Raw genomic sequence first — 20,213 nt, 5'->3', positions numbered from 1 at the left:
CCATGGATGGGGCCTTTCTCTGGGACTTTTTTTTTCTTTTTCTTTTTTTTGAGACAGAGGCTTGCTCTGTCACCCAGGCCGGAGTGCAGTGGCGCAATCTTGGCTCACTACAACCTCCACCTCCCAGGTTCAAGCGATTCTTCTGCCTCAGCCTCCTGAGTAGCTGGGACTGCAGGCGCGCACCATCACACCCAGCTAATTTTTTTTGTATTTTTAGTAGAGACAGGGTTTCACCATATTGGCCAGGCTGGTCTCAAACTCCTGATCTTGTGATATGATCTGCCTGCCCCAGCCTCCCAAAGTGCTGGGACCACAGGCGTGAGCCACCATGCCCGGCCTCTCTGGGATATATCTGGCAGGTGTAAGGGACTCCCAGCCCAGGGGAGTGCAGTGAAGACTACTCAGCCTTGATGGAGTGGGTACCAAGAGGAGGTCAGCTCTGGGGGACAGGAGCGCAAAGGTGGGGAGCCTTCAGAAAGCAAGGGGAAATGAGTGAGTACAGAAGGGGCCTAATAAAAGGCAGAGTATTGGAATCTCTGTTCTTGATGCATGGCTCAAATCTCTCCTAAATAGTCTTAATGAGAGCCAGTACTTCCTGAGTTCTTTCTTTGCACCACTCCTGAACACTTTACATATATTAAAGTGATTATTCAATAACTTTATTAGATATATGTGCATATATATTTGTTTTTGAGACAGTGTGTTGCTCTGTCACCCAGGCTGGAGTGCAGTGGTGCAATCACAGCTAACTGTAACCTTAACCTCTTGGGCTCAAGTGATCCTCCTACCTCAGTCTCCCAAGTAGCTGGGACTACAGGCGTGGGCCACCACACCCAGCTAATTTATTTTAATTTAAATTTTTTGTAGAGGCAGGGGTCTTATTAAGTTGCCCAGGCTGGTCTTGAACTCCTAAGCTCAAGCAATACTCTTGCCTCAGCCCCACAAAGTGCTGGGATTACAGGCATGAGCCACTACTCCTGGCCTAAATATATATTTTCATCCTCATTTTAAAGATGAGAAAATGGAGGCACAGAGAGATTAAGTAACCTGAAAAGGGTGACACAGGTAATAATGGCAAAGCTAGGATACAAATCCCGCTGGTTGGCTGGGCATGGTGGCTCTTGCCTGTAATCCCAGCACTTTGGGAGGAGGAGGCAGGAGGATTGCTTGAGCCCAACAGTTTAAGACCAGATCTGGGCCAGGCATGATGGCTCACACCTGTAATTCCAGGATTTTGGGAGGCCAAGGTAGGCAGATCACGAGGTCAGGAGATCGAGACTATCCTGGCTAACACGGTGAAACCCCGGCTCTCCTAAAAATACAAAAAATTAGCCAGGCGTGATAGCGGGCGCCTGTAGTCCCAGCTATTCGGGAGGCTGAGGCAGGAGGATGGTGTGAACCCGGGAGGCGGAGCTTGCAGTGAACCACTGCACTCCAGCCTGGGTGACAGAGTGAGACTCTGTCTGAAAAAAAAAAAAAAAAAAAGACCAGATCTGGCAACATAGTGAGACCCCCATCTCTATTAAAAAAAACTCAAATCGACTGGGCGCGATGGCCCACGCCTGTAATCCCAGCACTTTGGGAGGCTGAGGCAGGCGGATCACGAAGTCAAGAGTTTGAGACCAGCCTGGCCAACGTGGTGAAATCCCGCCTCTACTAAGAATACAAAATTAGCTGATCGTGGTGGTGGGTGCCTGTAATCCCAGCTACTTGGGAGGCTGAGGCAGGAGAATCGCTTGAACCTAGGAGGAGGAGGTTACAGTGAGCCAAGATCGCGCCACTGCACTCCAGCCTGGGCGACAGAGCAAGACTCTGTCTTTGGGAAAAAAAAAAAAAAAAAAATTCAAATCTAGACAGTCAGAAGTCATAGCGCCCTTTGCCAAAAATGAGCTTCACCATTAGGCTCTAGTATCTGTAGTCATTCAATCTCTGTAAACCTCAGTCTTCTCACTGTGAAAAGTCTGCCTCACAGCATTGTTGTAAGGATTGGATGAGAGCACACAATAGGTTGTCAGTATGTGGGGACAGTCCCCCTTTTCATGGTCAAACGTTAAGGTTCAGTTACTTGGACTTGGAGTCTGGGGGCCAGAGAAAGTTAGCTCTCTGCTTGGGCCACCTGGGCTAGGGAAACCGGCCTGGGGCAAGCCTCCCACACTGAAGCTGTGTCTCCGTCTCAATTTGCACTCCCCAGTAGGCTCACATTTCCCTGCTCACTCTATTTTTGTTGGCCCAAGAGGACGTGCCCCAGGGAAGTCCAGGGATCAACCACATGGACTCCCTGTTCCTGTTCCCTATCTGTCCTCCCCCCTCCCTGGGAAACAGGTGTGTCTGAACTGGGGCTGGAAGCAGAGCCTGAAAGCTGGATGACTGGCCTTGGGTGAGTAGGATCCTGTTGTCCCTCACTCACCCTAGAGGTCCCCACACACTCTTCTTTATCTCATGCTTAGGGCACCCCTGCTGTTTTTTCACTCTGCAAGGATTTTCAAAAGGAGGCCCTGGGTGGCTACTGACAGGCCTCTCATGGTTTCCTCTGGGTGCTGAATCACTCTCTGATGCCTGTAACCACAGGCCCTCCTTCCCCCTAGTGAGAACACAGCCTTTCTTCTCTGGGTGTATTGCTCACTCTTACTTACTGGCTGCCTAGAGCCCTTGAAGGCCTCAAGGCTTTGTAGATAACCTCTTCCAAATTGTATTTTTAGTGGAAACGGGGTTTCACCATATTGGCCAGGCTGGTCTCGAACTCCTGACCTCAAGTGATCTGCCTGCCTCAGCCTCCCAATATGCTGTGATTACAACCATGAGCCACTGTGGCTGGCCACCTAGAAACTTTCCTTGTGACCCCAAGCTGGACATTGAATTTGTGGGCGGAGAGGGTGAAATAAGTAAGTGACTTTCACAGAGCTTGGGAAGTGGGAAGGGCAAAGCAAGAATTAATAATGTAGTTAAATGTTGACTGTGTGAAGGGCACCATGCCATGTGGTAGTCATTACCTCCTTCTATCCTCACAAAAAGCAGATGAGGTGGTTATTATTATTATCATCATCATCACCATTTGACAGAGTAAGACAAGCTCAGAGAGTTTGACGTCATGGCCTCAAATCACAAGACAATAGGTGATAGATACAAAGCCAGGGCTGACACCAGGGTCCCCCTGTCTAATGTACAGAGCTAGCTTCTCTTGGGTATACTGGTCACCCAGTGCCTTCTTCAGGGGAAGAGGCAGGAGTGGCTGGGGCTGCCACCTAGTCACCCTGCCTGATAGCTCGTCTTAATGGAAACGAGGCTGGAAAGGTGAGCATGGGCAGATTATAAAGGGCCTTGTCTTCCAATGATAAGTGATACATGAGATGGAATTTTGTTAATGCAGGAGGCCCTAAATAGGCAAGGCTCAAACCCATACTTTCAGCTCTTTCATGCCCACTGGTCGACTGGACTGGCATTTCTGGGGACTAAGGAGAGGATTTCCCTAGAGCTCCTGAGCTAGAGGAGTTACCCCTGTCATGAGAAATGGGTGCAATTATACACCCTGTTTCAATTGGTGGAAAAGAAACCAAATGCCTCTGGAATACTCTACTGTGCCCAATCCTCTCTCTAAACTTAGAAGCAGGTTTAGTAATAATAAAAATAACAATAGTAACTCCATTTTATTATGAACTTGCCAGGGAAGAAAAACAGCATTAAGCACTTTAAATGTATTTCCTTTCATCATCAAAACAGTCCTGTGGGTATAGTATTATTATTACCTCAGTTTTACAGGTGGGGAGATGGAGGCTTAGTGAATCGAACTTTACCTTGACTGGGGTGGCATCAGAACACACCTCCTGGGTCATTACCTTGTACTGCCTCTGATTCTCGTATCGTCAACTAGCCATTCCCTTGGGGATGTGAGGGACTCGGAACTTTATAGCTATTGTCACTGGGTGATTCCCTTCTATGCTCTTTACAGATATGACTCTTCAGTTCAACTGTGAACTCTTGACAGCAATATGAGGCAAGAAGTGCATGTTATTATTATCCTCATTTTATGCTTGAGAAAAATGATGCTCACTAAAGTCAAGAAACCTGCCAAAAATCACACAACCTGTGAGTGAGTGGCAGAGCCAGGTATGTTTTTAAGGTCTCTTGGCTCTCTATAGAATGTTTTTTCCTGTACACTGTTGTAGAGGAGCAAAAAATGGAGAGGTCAGATGAATGACGTTTATATAGTATCCTGAGTCACAGAAAAGAATAGTGGCATGGGGCCTCTGGGGCTGGTGGCAACACAAATTATGGGAAGGTGAGGGGAGGAAATGTCCTGTTATGGAGATAAAATTTCTCAGGAAGTAATAGTTGTCAGCCCTCTTCTTGACACAGATACCTCACTAAAAATGTAGATTTCCTTTGTAGGTGTAAATTTATTTCTACAAAAGGAAGGACAGCTTTTCAGAGCAACTCCCGTGTCTGCAGTTTCTCAGCATAACCAGCTGAAAGAAATAAGCCAGAGAAATATATATTTTGGGGTGGCATATTCTGGCCTCCCACAGTCATATTTTGGAGTGGCGTGTCCTGAGCCCCAACACTGTTTTTTTTTGTTGTTGTTTTTTGAGACGGAGTCTCACTCTCGCCCAGGCTGGAGTGTAATGGCGCAATCTCCGCTCACTGCAACTACTGCCTCCCAGGTTCAAGTGATTCTCCTGCCTCAGCCTCCCGAGTAGCTGGGATTACAGGTGCACGCCACCACGCCCAGTTAATTTTTGTATTTTTTTTTTTAAGTAGTGACAGGGCTTCATCATGTTGGTCAGGCTGGTCTCGAACTCTTGACCTCGTGACCCGCCTGCCTCGGCCTCCCAAAGTGCTGGGATTACAGGCGTGAGCCACCGCCCCCGGCCAGCCCCAACACTGTTAAATCCGAAAACCCACTTTAAACTGCTCTAGCTTTAAACATACCGCCTAAATACAGCAACCCGTGCCGAGCCGTAAGTGACCGCACATGCGCACACTCCGAGCCCAGCTCAGACGGAGGCCAGTGCCAGCCACGTGTTCCCAGGTGCCCACTCGGACCGAGCGCGAAGGCGAGATCTGGGTAGCGTGGAGAGGCGCTAGCGAATAAGAACTGGTTCTTGGAGAGTCACGAGACTAGATCTAGGAAACTACACCTCCCAGAAGCAGCCTGCGGTGACTGCCTGTGTTGGATGACGTACATCCGGAAAACCGGCTCCGGATAGGTTGCTTAGAGTAAGTGGGCGGTTCTAAACCACCGGCGGCTAGGCCTGTTTCCGGTAGGAATTAGTAGATTCGGCTGCAGAGGCAGTGCGGTCCCGGCGTTGTCCAGTGAGGTTTTCCAAGGCTGCTCGGAGATGGCGGCGGCTTTTCGGAAGGCGGCTAAGTCCCGGCAGCGGGAACACCGAGAGCGAAGCCAGGTAGGACCACACAGGCTCCACGAGTGCTGGCCCTTGTCGCCATGTGTTACTCTCTCCCCAACCCTGTCGCCACTGTGGGATCCGGGTCCAAACTGTATATAAATGCACGCAAATGTATGCTAATGACGCTGGTGTGTCTGGGGCGGAGCTTCGTGGGAACAAGTGGAGGGTATTTGTCGTTTCCGTTGTAGGAAGAGCAGGGTTTCTCCCCTTTCCTTGGCGATATAAAACCTACTCTGGAAGATTTCAGTGTGGTGATTGAGTAAGATAATGTCTGTCAAGTGCTTGGCCTTTTCTGAGGAGTTGAGGTCAGTCAGAGCTCATATAGGCAAAACTGCCGGGCTGAAATTGGATCCCATGTCTAATGCTCAGCTCCGCCTGCTGCATATGGGGGTCCTGACCGAAGAGACTGTCCTTACTAATGTGTTATCATCATCACACTGGGCTTGTGGTTCATGAAGATCTGCCACATGTGCTTTTTGTTTATGTCTTACCTCTTAATGTTGACCTTTTCCATTCCCATTATACAGATGAGGAAACCGAGGTCCAGAGTGGTGACTTGTCCAGTTACAAACACCAGATTCAGGCAGAGTAAACAGTTCTAGGATTTCTATGGTGGGTGTGTCTGTGTAGGGAGGTTGAGTAGAAATAAGCTTACATGCAGAATCAATTGAAACACTGTCAGGAATCCCGTGCTTAATATCTGATTCAGAAAGGCCCTTAGCATACGTGTGTGCTCCATCTTAATTTTACAGATGAGGAAGAGAGGGGAAAGACTTGTGCAACTGACTGATGGGATAGAACTAAGGCCTCTTAACTACAGTTCAGTCTTCCTGCTTACTAGCGTATATCAAACTTTTTTTTTTTTTTTTTTTTTGAGATGGGGTCTCGCTCTGTTTCCCAGGTTGGAGTACAGTGGTACAATCTCGCCTCACTACAACCTCCGCCTCCTGGGTTCAAGCGATTCTCTTGCCTCAGCCTTTCTAGTAGCTGGGACTGCAGGTGCACACTACCATGCCCTGCTAAGTTTTGTGTTTTTAGTAGAGATGGGATTTTGTCAGGTTGTCCAGGCTAGTCGTGAACTCCTGACCTCAGGTGATCCACACGCCTTGGCCTCCCAAAGTGCTGAGATTACAGGCATGAGCCCCTGCACCTGGCCAAAACTATCACCTTTTGAGCACTCACTATATGCTAGGCACAGCCCTGCATTTTACACACGAGGAATCTGGTGCTTAAAGATTAAGATTGAATAGTATATCCAAAGTCACAGTTGTAAGTAGTGGAACTGGATTAGCAGAGAAAACAGAGGGCTTTCAAAGCTGGCTGTGGACATGGCATGGCCATGGCTGAGTAGGAACAGAACGCCTATGTGGAAGAGGTGAGAAAAAGGCCATCCTGAAAATGTGGGTAAACCATTGCCACAAACGTTCCATATTTGAGTCGTTTGGACTTTATCCTGTAGATCCTTCAGTAGGGCAGTGGGGGAGCTACTGAAGATATTTTATATGGAAGGTGTATGTGTTATTATGTAAACTGTTTCAGATACAATACCAGGTTTCCTTCTGTAATACGGGTGTACATTCAGGTGGACATGAGAGATTTTAGGAGTTCTGCCTCACCTCATGTTGTTGCTCTTTGGATCCTTTAGCTTGCTTTCTCTACTCTGGCAACCTCCCTTTGTCTGCTGTAATTAAAGTTGAAATTATTGGGGGAGGTTTGGTGTTATTTTACTTATGTTTTTGAGATAGTGTCTCCCTCTGTTGCCAAGGCTGGAGTGCAGTGGGGCAATCATGACTCACTTCAGGCTCGACCCACTCAAGCCATTCTTTTGCCTCAGCTTCCTGAGTAGCAGGGACTACAGATGTGTACCATGACACCCCGCTAATTTTATTTTATTTTTTTAATTTGTGGAGATGAGGTCTCACTGTGTTGCCCAGGCTGGTCTCGAACTCCTGGGCTCAAGTGATCTGCTCATCTCAGCCTCCCAAAGTGCTGGGATTGCACGTGTGAGCTTGGCCTTAAATAGCTATGTATTGCATCACTTGAAGGATAAAAGATGACAAAGATGACTGTTAAAACTCCTACCCAAATTAGGCTGGGCGCAGTGGCTCACGCCTGTAACTCCAGCACTTTGGAAGTCCAAGGTGGGTGGATCACAAGGTCAGGAGATGGAGACTATCCTGACCAACATGGCGAAACCCCGTCTCTACTAAAATACAAAAATTAGTGGGGGCATGGTGGTGCACGCCTGTATTCCCAGCTACTTGGGAGGCTGAGGCAGGAGAATTGCTTGAAGCCAGGAGGCGGAGGTTGCAGTAAGCCAAGATCGCACCATTGCACTCCAGCCTGGCGACAGCAAGACACTGTCTCAAAAAAAAAATCCTACCCAAATTATTATTATACAAGTTTTTTTGTTTGTTATTTTGAGACGGAGTCTCGCCCTGTTGCTCAGGCTGGAGTGCAGTGGTGCGATCTTGGCCCACTGCAACCTCCGCCTCCCGTGTTCAAGCAATTCTCCCGCCTCAGCCTCCCGAATAGCTGGGATTATAGGCACTCGCCATCATGCCAGGCTAATTGTATTTTTGTGGAGATGGAGTTTCACCAGGTTAGCCAGGCTTGTCTTGAACTCCTGACCTCAGGTGCCCCACTCAGCTTGGCCTCCCAAAGTGCTGGGATTACAGCATGAGCCACTGCACCCAGCCTATTATACAAGTTTGCAACACTAGAGAAGTGTGTGCATTTCCCAAAATGTTAACATTATTCGCAAAAGAAGAGGACTCAGTCTACTCTGATGGCCCTAGGGAGAATGGGTTCTAGTTTTGGCTGTGCTGTTTATTAGTTCTGTGTTCTTGGGCATATCATTCTCTAAACCTCATTCTCTTTATGGAAAACTGGGGTAGCAATAGTGCCTGTTTCACCTTCTTTACAAGGTTGTTGTGGGGATTAAATGAAATTGTGTAACGAGCACAGCACATTGCAAGACCCTGACATATACTAAGTGCTCAACAAATGGTAGTATGTAGAAAGATCATACCAAGATTTAATCCTTATACCTTCCGTGCTCTCCAAGTCTACATCAGAGAAAGTACTTTCTGTCATACTTTTTTCTCATACCTAGTACCACAAGTATAATAATAGTAAACTCATGCTGGACAGCTGCTATGTGTCAAGCCATGTGCAGGCATTACCACTTACTCGAGCTCCTTGAATCCTCAGGATAACACGGAGAAGCAGGTACTATTTTCATGTTACAGTAAGGAAATAGCCGTTCAGAGAAGTTAAGTGACATGCCCAAGGTCACAGATTTTTCAGAGGTAAAACTTGGATTTGAACCCACATTTCCAGACTCTAAATTTAGCTCCCTTACCACAGTGGCCTCCCTGTTACTATGTTTTCCCTTTGTAGTATTTTATAAACCCTTGGATTAAGTTGGTAGTAATTTTAGTACAACTGGCAACTGCTTGCTTAGTGCCGAGTCATTGTTGCCTCTCTCTGTCCTTAATAGGCCAAGAAACCTACTACAGCAGTGCTTGTGACCTGTCTGGTGCTGGCAGGGTCCCTCTCATCCTTGGGCAGAGCCCAGTTGTGGGGAGGGGAGGGGACAGGGTCATGGGTTAGCTCCAAGGACTGGATTTACTGAGTGCTTCAGAGACTCCTGTGCCTGTTAGCTGTCATGTTGATTTGGATATGTGTTCATGGAGGAAACTAAGCGATGTTGTTTTTTCTTTTGTCTTCTAGCCTGGCTTTCGAAAACATCTGGGCTTGCTGGAGAAAAAGAAAGATTACAAACTTCGTGCAGAGTGAGTTCAGTCTTTCTGGTAGAGGCACTGCCAAGAAGCTTACAACCTCCTTGCACTGCAGCTGAATTGCCTGACTGTCCAACAGGGGATAATTTCCTGCCATTGATAGAATGGCTAAAGCTCTGGCAGCCTGTCAGATAATTTTTTCTGTGACCCTAAATTTCTCTCTTTGTTTAGGCAGATCATTATTTATTTAACTGTAGTTGCATTGTGAATTATTTGTATTATGTTGTTCCAGATCATTTTCTCATGGTGGCTTTGATTTGGCTCTGCCTTGGTGTTTGAGCCCAAAGCCGAATCTTTTTTCTCTTTGTTTTCTTGAAGTGCAAGATATAATCTGAAATTCCATTTGTTGAGTCTCTTACATACCATGTGTGTGGTGTGGAATGAAGAGATGTGAAAGATGGATTCATGAGACCAAGCGTGGGTGATAATGAACCCTGAAAGCATTTTATAAAACAATTATCCCCATTCTTCTTCTCTATTAGCACTTTATTTGCAAAATACTTCTTAATTATTTGTTAGCCCTACATATCAGCTGAGGTCCCTCTTTTTTTTTGAGATGGAGTCTTGCTGTGTCGCCCAGGCTGGGGTGCAGTGGCCGGATCTCAGTTCACTGCAAGCTCTGCCTCCCAGGTTCCGGCCATTCTCCTGCCTCAGCCTCCCGAGTAGCTGGGGCTACAGGCGCCCACCACCACGCCCGGCTAATTTTTTGTATTTTTAGTAGAGACGGGGTTTCACTGTGTTAGCCAGGATGGTTTCGATCTCCTGACCTTGTGATCCACCCGCCTTGGCCTCCCAAAGTGCTGGGATTACAGGCTTGAGCCACCGCGCCCGGCCAGCTGAGGTCCTTCTTATGCCCCTGGTCTAGATGATGGTGATGGATTAAATGGGTTTCTGTAGTTCCCAGAGATTTTAAGCCTAATGATAATTAAGTGTTGTTATTGGGCCAGGCGGTGTTCTAGGATATTTTACCATTTTTACGCTGATTCGTCCCTCTCAACAACGTTCTGGGATAGGTTACTATTATCGTATTCATTTTACAAGTGAAATTGGGATGCAGGATGGTTTGATAACTTATCCAAGGTTACTTAGCCAGAAGTTGTCAAGTCCGGAGTTGAACGCATGCTGTCTGGCTGCAGAGTCCATGATTCTAGTCATTGTGCTATACTGTACTGTGTAGTTTCTGAGTTATATGTGGTCATCTGGTGCCCAAGCTTGCACCATATCCTGTCTAAGGACTTTTAATTTGTACTTTGTTTGGTGTTTCCCTGTAATGATATAAATGGCACTGAAACATATGTGGGCTGCGGACAGTTAATTTCAGGTTCCACTGGAGTAGGAACTGTTGATTAGATTGTGGACCCTGCGAAGCATGAGCTCAGCTCAGTGACAGTGGAGTGTCCATCAGATCCAGTCACTGCTTTGGCTTTTTTGAGTTTTGCTCTGTGTGACCTTTTAGATGCTTGTAAAGTTTGCTTATTGTGGGTTTTGGTTTTTAAAAATTATCTTTTTGTTTTTTGCTATGAACCTCATTTAACCTGTCTTTTAGTGACTACCGTAAAAAACAGGAATACCTCAGAGCTCTCCGTAAGAAGGCTCTTGAAAAAAATCCAGATGAATTCTACTACAAAATGACTCGGGTTAAACTCCAGGTGGGTGCTCAGTGGCTTGGTTGGTATTTTGAGCTCCCCACATTGGAAAATAAGGACAGAGAGGAGATGGAGAGGAAGGATCCTTGGCCTTAATTTAACCCTTCTCTGGTTACTCCAGGTGCTGTTGGTCAGTGTCCAAGGCAAACCTTCTACTTCCAGAGGAGCGTGCATTTCTGCCTTTGATTCTGGGTTATCTTACACCCGGAGCTCTTCTAGGATGGATGACTGGAGGTGCCACACTGAACGTGTGCCTCAGGGGCCTGTGTCTAGGATTGCTGTTAGCATACAGCATTTGATTGTCGTTTTTTTGTTTTGTTTTGTTTTGTTTTGTTTTGAGATGGAGTCTCTGTCGCCCAGGCTGGAGTGCAGTGGTGCAATCTCGGCTCCCTGCAACCTCTGCCTCCTGGGTTCAAGTGATTCTCGTGCCTCAGCCTCCCAAGTAGCTGGAACTACAGGCACACACTACTGTGCCCAGCTAATTTTTTGTATTTTTAGTAGAGAAAGGGTTTCACCATGTTGGTCAGGCTGGTCTTGAACTCCTGACCTCAAGTGATCTGCCCATCTCGACCTCCCAAAGTGCTGGGATTACAGGTGTGAGTGACCACACTTGGCCTATGGTTGTCTTTGTTCTAGATTGATGGCACATGCACTGTGCCAACAACTTATTAATGATTTTTAATGTAATAGGGAATATATCTTTTAAATTTGGATTTTAGGATGGAGTACATGTTATTAAGGAGACTAAGGAAGAAGTAACCCCAGAACAACTAAAGCTGATGAGAACTCAGGACGTCAAATATATAGAAATGAAGAGGGTTGCAGAAGCTAAGGTAATTCATTCTTTGTTCTGATTCGTTTTATTGGTAAAGAAAGGAAACTTAAATTTATCAATCCCAAGGTATTTGTTAATTTCTTCTGGCATTTACAATCTCACTTGATTGTAATAATGATTTAGAAGTATAGTTAGCATGGTAGAGTGGAAAGAGTTCAGGTTTGGAAATGAGACAGACCTAGGTTTGAGTTCTGGCACTGCCAATTACTAGCCTCATGACAATGGGCAAATTCAACTCCCTGAGGCTCTTCCCTCATTTCTGTCTCAGGGGACTGTTACAAAGATTAAGTGCATCTTGGGAAGTGCCCAGTGCCTGATATGTGTTGGGATCTTTTCGTTTAAAAGAATAAAGCAAGTTCTTTGCTGACTGGCAATAATGATGTGAAATGGTTTAAACTTTTGCAGTTTTTTTTTTTTTTGGTACCCCAGAAGAATCTAATATAAAGTGAGACCATATTCTGTGTTCTAGAAAATTGAAAGACTAAAATCAGAGCTCCATCTGCTGGATTTCCAGGGGAAGCAACAGAACAAGCATGTGTTCTTTTTTGACACCAAAAAGGAAGGTATGAAATGTTTGAAGGTTTCTGGGACAGTCTACCATGCCAGTCTGTGTCGTGTGGTGTTAGAAACAGACAGTGCCTTAAGGATTATCTTGGATTTTAGTTGAACAGTTTGACGTTGCAACTCACCTGCAAACAGCCCCGGAGCTAGTCGACAGAGTCTTTAATAGGCCCAGGATAGAGACCTTGCAGAAAGAAAAAGTGAAAGGAGTCACCAATCAGACTGGACTTAAGGTAATTTTATCTGTTGTTCTTCACGTGTGAGTTTAGGGGAATTAAGTGTTTTTTTTTTTTTTTTTTTTTTTCTTTTTATTTAAAAGAATTTTAAAAATTTATTTTACTTTATTTTTTAGTCAGTCTGACTGTCTCCCAGGCTGGAGTGCAGTGGTGCGATCTTGGCTCACTGCAACTCCGCCTCCTGGGTTCAAGCAATTCTCATGCCTCAGCCTCCCCACTAACTGGGACTATAGGGGTACACCACCACACCCAGCTAATTTTTGTATTTTTCATAGAGATGGGGTTTCGCCATGTTGGCCAGGCTGGTCTTGAACTCCTGACCTCAGTTGATCCGCCTGCCTTGGCCTCCCGAAGTGTTGGGATTACAGGCGTGAGCCACTGTGCCTGGTCTCAAATAATTATTTATGGAAAACTCATGAGTTCCCTTATAAAAGTGGATTTGTAGGAGGATTTGATGATGGGATGGAAGTGGAGAAGGGCTCTCTGATTTCTATGATCAGAAGATGTGTGGTATAGTGGTCAGAAGCTTAGGTTCTGGCCTTTGACCTGAGTTTGAATCCCAATTCTGACCCTGCACTTTGTGCTTTTATACTTGTAACAAATGCCAATGTTTTGAAAATGCAGAGAAAGGAATTACTGAAGATTAAAGGATTTGGAACTTTAATATTGAACCTTTAGCAGTGAATACGCACATCAAAAGGTCTTTGTCTATTTTTATTTTTTTTGAGACAGGGTCTCACTGTCACCCAGGCTGGAGTGCAATAGTGTGATTATGGCTCACTGCAGTCTCCACCTTCTGGGCTTAAGCGATTGTCCTGCCTCAGCCTCCTGGGTACACACACCAGGAGGTGTGTGCCACCATGCCTAGCTAATGTTAAATTTTTTTTGTAGAAACGGGGTCTCGCTAAGTTGCCCAGGCTGGTCTTAAACTCCGGAGCTCAAGTGTTTCCTCCTGCCTTGGCCTCCTGAAGTGTTGGAATTACAGGCGTGAGCCACCATGCCTGCCCAAAAGGTCTTTCATATTGTGTATTGTAGCAAAAATTTTGTTTTGGCTTTTCCTTATGGTGCTTTGCGTCACTGTAACTAGGTTGTGCAGAAGACATGCTTTTCCTCAAAGCCTTCTGGAGTTGAACTCTTCTGACTGATTCATTAAAAAAAAATGCTGTCAATGTGTTTCAAGCAGACAGCTGTTCTGTTTTGATTTGAATCATTTACACCGCATCAGTTTTGCTTCCAATGTTTAATTTCACAGCAGTTTTCTCTAGCTCAGAGGCAGCTAAACTTGCTTTAGTAATATAAATACCCCTAATTAGTTTGACTATATTGGGTAATCCCATAAATCTGACAGTCTGTGCAATAAAGCGAAAACAAAAGCTGTCTGAAACCACTGCTGTGAGACTGTGCTAGAATCCGTGAATTGTTGAAGTCTGAGGCCCAGTAATATTTCCCTCTGTAGATAATACTTCCAGCCAAAGAGCTTGCTCACGAGTGTTCTTGTGATAACCGTGTTGTCAATTAGGTGTACTTTTTTTTTTTTTTGGAGACGGAGTCTCACTTTGACACCCTGGCTAGAGGGCAGTGGCACGATATCGGCTCACTGCAACCTCTGCCTCCTGGGTCCAAGCATTTCTCCTGCCTCAGCCTCCCGAGTAGCTGGGATTACAGGCATTCGCCACCACTTGGCTAATTTTTTGTATATTTAGTAGAGACGGGGTTTCACCATTTTGGCCAGGCTGGTCTTGAACTCCTGACCTTGTGATCCACCCGCCTCAGCCTCCCAAAGCGCTGGGATTACAGGCGTGAGCCACCGCGCCCGGCAATTAGGTGTACTTTCAATTAGCCATGTCACTGACACTTTTCAAGAATTGTGGTAGTCCCTAGAGAGATTAGTATTCCAAATTCCCATGTAGAATAGTTCATCAGCATAGCTTTTGAGAAGTTAGGGAGGCTTAGATTTTTGCCATTTTTATCTAGTAGTGTTGTTTCTTTCTATTTTGTTTACTGCAAAATTATTTTTATTAAGAGACTGCTGGTGGGTGGATTGCAAGGATATTTTGTCTCTAACTTGGAGTGGGTAGACAACCCATGAGTGAGCTTTAGGAGGTCTGTGAAAAGCCCCCTTTCTCACTGGTATTTTGTGCAGATAGGTATGTGCTTGCACAGCCTTTTACAAACGTGTATGTACATTTATCTCAAGAAAGATGCCAGGCTGGGCATGGTGGCTCGTGCCTGTAGTCCCAGCACTTTGGGAGGCCAAGGTAGGTGGATCGCTTGAGGTCAGGAGTTCGAGACTAGCCTGGCCAACATGGTGAAACCCTGTCTCTACTAAAAATACAAAAATTAGCCAGGCATGGTGGTGGGCGCCTGTAATCTTATCTACTAGGGAGGCTGAGGCAGGAGAATTGCTTGAACCCAGGAGGCGGAGGTTGTAGTGACCCGAGATCGTGCCATTGCATTGCATTCCAGCCTGGGCGATAGAGCAAGACTCTGCCTCAGACTCAAAAAAAAAAAAAAAAAAAGAAGAAGAAGAAAGATGCCAAAGCTTTCATCAATTTCTCTAAGGTTGATGATTTCCCAAAACCTAAGGACACCACTGATCTTTGAGGAGTCATTAGCAGTGAGAATTCTCTGGTCAGCTTCTGCTGAAAAAATTATTGTGCTTTCTGAGTGGTTAGATTTTCAGGCACCAGCACACTGCCTGGGGACCTTCTGTTGCGGACTCTTCTGTTGCTCTCCATTCGCTTTGTGTAGGGTTTCCAACACTGATTCATTCCTGCTATCATCTCAGGTGACTGTGGCACTCACACAAAGGTTGAAGCAGCTTAGTGTAGTAGTGGAAAGATTCCTGGGATTTGTGAGAGGGGGACAGTCCTGACTTTGCTTCAGGTGAGCCATGTGTCCTTGGACCACTTACTTCTTCTCTGGGCCTCATTTTTCTGCATTTGTAAATGACGGGTTTTGATAAGATAGTCTATAGGGTTCCTTTTTCATTTTAATTTTTTTTTTTTTTGAGACAGAGTCTCGTTATGTTGCCTACGCTGGTCTTGAACCCCTGGGCTCAAGTGACCCTGCCTCCTCAGCCTCCCAAAGTGCTGGGATTACGGGCGTGAGCCACTACATCTGGCCCAGGGTTCCTTTCAGCTGCAGAATGTGATGTTCCTAAAATGGGTAACTTTATTGATACCATATTATGTTGATTCTGGCGAAAGGAGGGAGTTGATGATCTATGCAGTTGGCTTAAATGGATTAAGAAACAGTTTCTTACTCATTTGTGTCTTGTTCATTGTTAACTGAGAATGTGTGTGTTTCTTTTCCAGCGAATAGCTAAAGAAAGGCAAAAGCAATATAACTGCCTGACACAGCGGATTGAACGAGAGAAGAAATTGTTCGTTATTGCTCAGAAAATTCAAACACGCAAAGATCTTATGGTGAGGAGAGAGAGCCTTAGGCCTTTTTTTTTTTTTCCCTTTTCTTTCTTGTAAAGGTCTTAACTCAGACTGGATTTCAGCTGTGTGTAAATCAACCCCAGTGAAAATGTCTGCTCCTCAGGGGCAGTGGTTTGAGCCAGTGTCTGTTACTCTGACAGTGTTGAAATGTGCCTTGATTAAGAAGGTAATAAGGGGGTTATTAGTCAGTGCTTTGGAACAGCAAAGGGTAGGATCGGGTAGCATATGAACTTTATAGCTTATGAGCAGCTCCCGTAACATTTAAACAGGTTAACAAAACAGTGCATGTCACTCATTGGTGTTTAAAAATAGACAACATTGTGTAGTTAAATAGCAGAGCTGAGGAATATAAGATGCCTCTTTCATATTCTTATCATTCCTCTAAATGTCAAATTCTTTAGCTTTGTAGATCATTTAGGTTAGCCTTTCTCAACTGGGGTTCCGTGAGAGAATTAAAATTATAATTTTAAATGAAACAAATACTTGACCACCTTTCTTTTCAATTTTCCCAGGACTGTACACAGCTAGTACTTTCTAGATGCCTAGGGGAGAAGTTAATTCATTGCCTACAGTGGATGCCTTGGGCAGTAGGGCTTTGTGTGTTCTCAACTTTGAAAAGGGCTGCTAATAGGTAGTTTATTAACCTTTCGATTTTTACAAACCCATTTCCTTCTCTTTACTGATTACCTTTTTACTCTTTTGTAGGATAAAACTCAGAAAGTGAAGGTGAAGAAAGAAACGGTGAACTCCCCAGCTATTTATAAATTTCAGAGTCGTCGAAAACGTTGACATGTTATAGATAAGCCTCATCATTCTGCATCAAAAATCTGTTGTCTTTTTCTAGTAACTTCAAATTCCATTAGTCCAAATGGCGTGGTTTTCCGGTTTGTAACCATAACTAAATTGTCAGTCTGACATTTAATGTCTTTCTATGGACAACATTAAATCTCCCTCTCTTCTGTAATTGTTTTTGGTTTGTGAAATTAGTCTTATTTTTATATACATAATTTTTTTTTTCCTTTGAGATGGGGTCTTTTTTGCCAGGCTGGAAGTGCAGTGTGTGATCATGGCTAGCTGTAACTTTGAACTCCTGGGCTCAAGTGATCTTCCTGCCTCAGCCTCTTGAGTAGCTAGTACTACAAACGTGTGCCACCATGTCTGAGTCATGTTTAAATTATCTGCAGAGACCAGGTTTTGCCATGTTGGCCAGGCTGGTTTTGAACTCCTGGGCTCAAGCGATACTCCCACCTTGGCCTCCCAACGGGCTGGGATTGTAGGGTTGAGCCACTATACCCGGCCCAGAATTGTTTTTATTATAAAACATAGGATCTCATTACAGCAGATTTGGAAAATAGATTAATTCATTCCTAATCCCAGTGCTTATTCAATAGTAACAAATATTTATTGCATACTTAACTGTGCTAGGAGCTAGAGCTGTGGAGGTGGACAATTACTGTGAGTAGTCTAGTTGATTTTCTCCATTTTGTAAAACGCATCACTTTTTGTCCATGTTTTTGTGTTTTGTAGTTACAGTAAACAACTTGATGTCCTACTTTTTAATTAAATCATTAGCTCTTTCCCAGTTTGTTACATCACAAAAATTTTTTACAGTAATACATGCTAGAGTAAACATTAAAATAAACATTATTTTTAATGATTGCATAGTGTTTTATCTAGTGGATAGACTGATTTTACCGTCACTCATTCTTCTTTTATTAGCTATTCAGGTGGCTTCATAAATTATCCAAGGAGGAATTTTTTTCTCTCACTTAACAGCTGCAAATAGAAACTCTTAGAACAAGGAACCTACGGGAGCACCTCTTCTTTCTTGATGAAGCTCAAATCAGAATAGGCCTGGCTGTGTCTCTGCCCTCTGCACTCTATGTCAACTCACAATTCCAAGGCCAGAACAGCTTGGTGCAGACCTTCTCTCTGGGAATATGGACCCCTGGGTGTGTTAGCCAGCTTCTTTCTCTTCCCTGGTTCTCTCCTTCCTTTGTTTGCCCGTGTCAGGATTATAGGCCAAGGCCAGTAAGGACAGAACTGAACATGCTTAGAGCAAACATGGGAGAACAGGGAGCGGGGTTCTGGGGGGCTTGCTCAGCCCTTACCCCATGGAGGGAGAACAGCCATGTGTGGATTTCAAGGCTTTAAAAGACATTTGTTAATACTTAGTAAGTGCCCATGATTGTGAAGTTCCTGTACAAGCCTAGACTGGAAGCCTGTTTCCTCAGGGTGTACCCAGTGGAATTTAAATCAGGGGCCTTGGAAAACAGGAAGGGCCAGGAAACAGAAGCCAGTAGGTTTTGCCTTCAGGAAGGAAATCCTTCCCATTGTGTGTATGCACTCCCTTCTGGGGAGGTGCTGAGCTTAGTCAGTGCTGACAGTTTTAGAGACTTGAGGATGAAACCAGGGAAGGGGCTCGTCATAGTGATACTGGACAGGGAAGTGAGCAGACTAAGCAGCAGTCTGATCCGGGGGTCAGGCAGCTGGATGCTGCTACTCCGTCTTTTGCCCCTGCTGGGTGGGAAAGTGGGGGGGAGGGTAGGGAATAGACCTAAATGCCTTCTCACAAACCATACACCCACATGAAGGTAGGCTCGCCTCATGGAATCTCATGTTCACAGATGCACAAGGCACATATAACTCAGGCCTCATAAACAGGTACAGGCATACCTACACAGCCTCTGGCACAGGAGCACAAACTGACACTTGAAGAGGTGCGCTCCCAGGCCAAACGGAGCAGGAAAGTCCATCTTTTTGGTGTACTGTGAGTTCCAGGCTAAAGGTAATCGGAGTGTTGTAAGGGGAGCTGGGTGTTCTGAATTGCTGTTGTACTGAGTGCTGTCTCCAAGGCTCAAGGATTTTAAGCAAAGAGATTGGCTGTCCCTGTGACTAAGCAAAGACAGGCCCCAGCCCCATGGATTCTGAGAATTGGCCAGGGCTTTGCTGCTTTCGTGCTCAGTGGGACCCCAGACTTGTTGGGGAGGGAAGAGTATTGTTTGCTTAGGATCCATCCTTCTCGGCCTAGGGGTTATTTGGGCTGTTGGTGGCATACTGCTTTAGCTGTGCCAAGGGGGCTGTGGGCAGCCTGTGGAGCTGGAGGGCTCTTCTGAGTCAGGACTTGTTTGGCTCAGGTCTCTTGTACAAACCAAGTCTCCAAACAGCAGCTCTATGGTGATGTGGACCCTTCCGGTCTGTCCAACAGAGAGTTCAGTGAGCCTGGCTCAGTCTTAGTCTGTTGCCACATTCTTGGGCCCTTCCCATCAAAGTGGGAGAGCGTCAAGCCCTAGCTTTATTCTTGAATATGTTCATCTTTTTCTTTGAGACGGAGTCACGCTCTGTCACCTAGGCTGGAGTGCAGTGGTGCGATCTTGGTTCACTGCAACCTCCACCCCCTGAGTTCAAGCGATTCTCTTGCCTCAGCCTCTCTAGTAGCTGGGATTACAGGCGCAGAGATGGGGTTTTGCAGTGTTGGCCAGGCTGGTCTCGGAATCCTGATCTCAGGTGATCCACCCCTCCTTGGCCTCTCAAAGTTCTGGGATTACAGGCATGAGCCACTGCTCCCAGCCAATCTTTTTCTGATTTCTAACTGCTTCCTGGTGCCAGGGTGGAAAAGGGCCCAGCAGGTGGAGCTGCTGCCTCTTTGCTGAGATTCCTTCTCAGGGACTTGGTGTCCACCCACCCAGCACACTTGGCTTCTTTCAGAAGTGTCCTTATACGGAGGTACTTGAATGTGTTTGCTTATTGAATTTAATGCCGGGGGGCGAGCACCCATGAAGAAATGGGATTTTCTCACCCTGAGTTTGAGATGAGTGTGGCCCCAGGAGGAAGACTGGGCAGGAAGGTACTTTTCCTTCCTGTTTCTAGTGAGGACCATGTAGGGAGGTCTCCGTCACAGAGCCCCAAGTTTCCCATAGGGTGGTTCCACCCAGACCTGGGAGGGGTCTCCCTCTGTGCAGCTTTAATCATCTGTTTATCGCTCACTGTCCTCTTCCCCCATGCTCCTGACTGTGGGGCACTGAGCAGTTAGAGCTGCACGTCCTCCAGCGGGGAAGGCAGCCAACAGATGCAGACTCGCTCTGCCTACCTGTGGAGGCCGGTGAGGCCAGGGCCTGTTGGGACTTGAAACAGTGAGGCAAGTGGGTGTGTGGTGCTGGGCTCCCCTCTCAAGTTCTCCCAGCGTGCCAGTTCCTGGAGCCTTATGTGCAGGGTGTTGGGGAAGGGCGGGCTGAACCGTGGGTGGGAGTCTTGGCTCAAAGCTGCAGGTGAGTGGAGGAATTG

General features: G+C 45.8%; 1 protein-coding gene across 1 annotated transcript; it reads left to right on the top strand.

The window, feature by feature from the left end:
• The first annotated feature begins 5,244 nt into the window (after positions 1 to 5,244).
• Positions 5,245 to 16,898, top strand: UTP11 (UTP11 small subunit processome component). Its single transcript, XM_023196475.1, has 8 exons — positions 5,245 to 5,399; positions 9,138 to 9,199; positions 10,752 to 10,854; positions 11,571 to 11,684; positions 12,156 to 12,249; positions 12,350 to 12,480; positions 15,801 to 15,911; positions 16,635 to 16,898. The coding sequence occupies exons 1-8, from the start codon at positions 5,337 to 5,339 to the stop codon at positions 16,716 to 16,718; spliced, it is 762 nt and encodes a 253-aa protein (XP_023052243.1). The 5' UTR covers positions 5,245 to 5,336; the 3' UTR covers positions 16,719 to 16,898.
• Positions 16,899 to 20,213: the final 3,315 nt, after the last annotated feature.

The sequence above is a fragment of the Piliocolobus tephrosceles genome, chromosome 1, assembly GCF_002776525.5.
Source record: "Piliocolobus tephrosceles isolate RC106 chromosome 1, ASM277652v3, whole genome shotgun sequence".
NCBI lineage: Eukaryota > Metazoa > Chordata > Mammalia > Primates > Cercopithecidae > Piliocolobus > Piliocolobus tephrosceles.
This window is presented reverse-complemented; position numbering and strand designations above follow the sequence as displayed.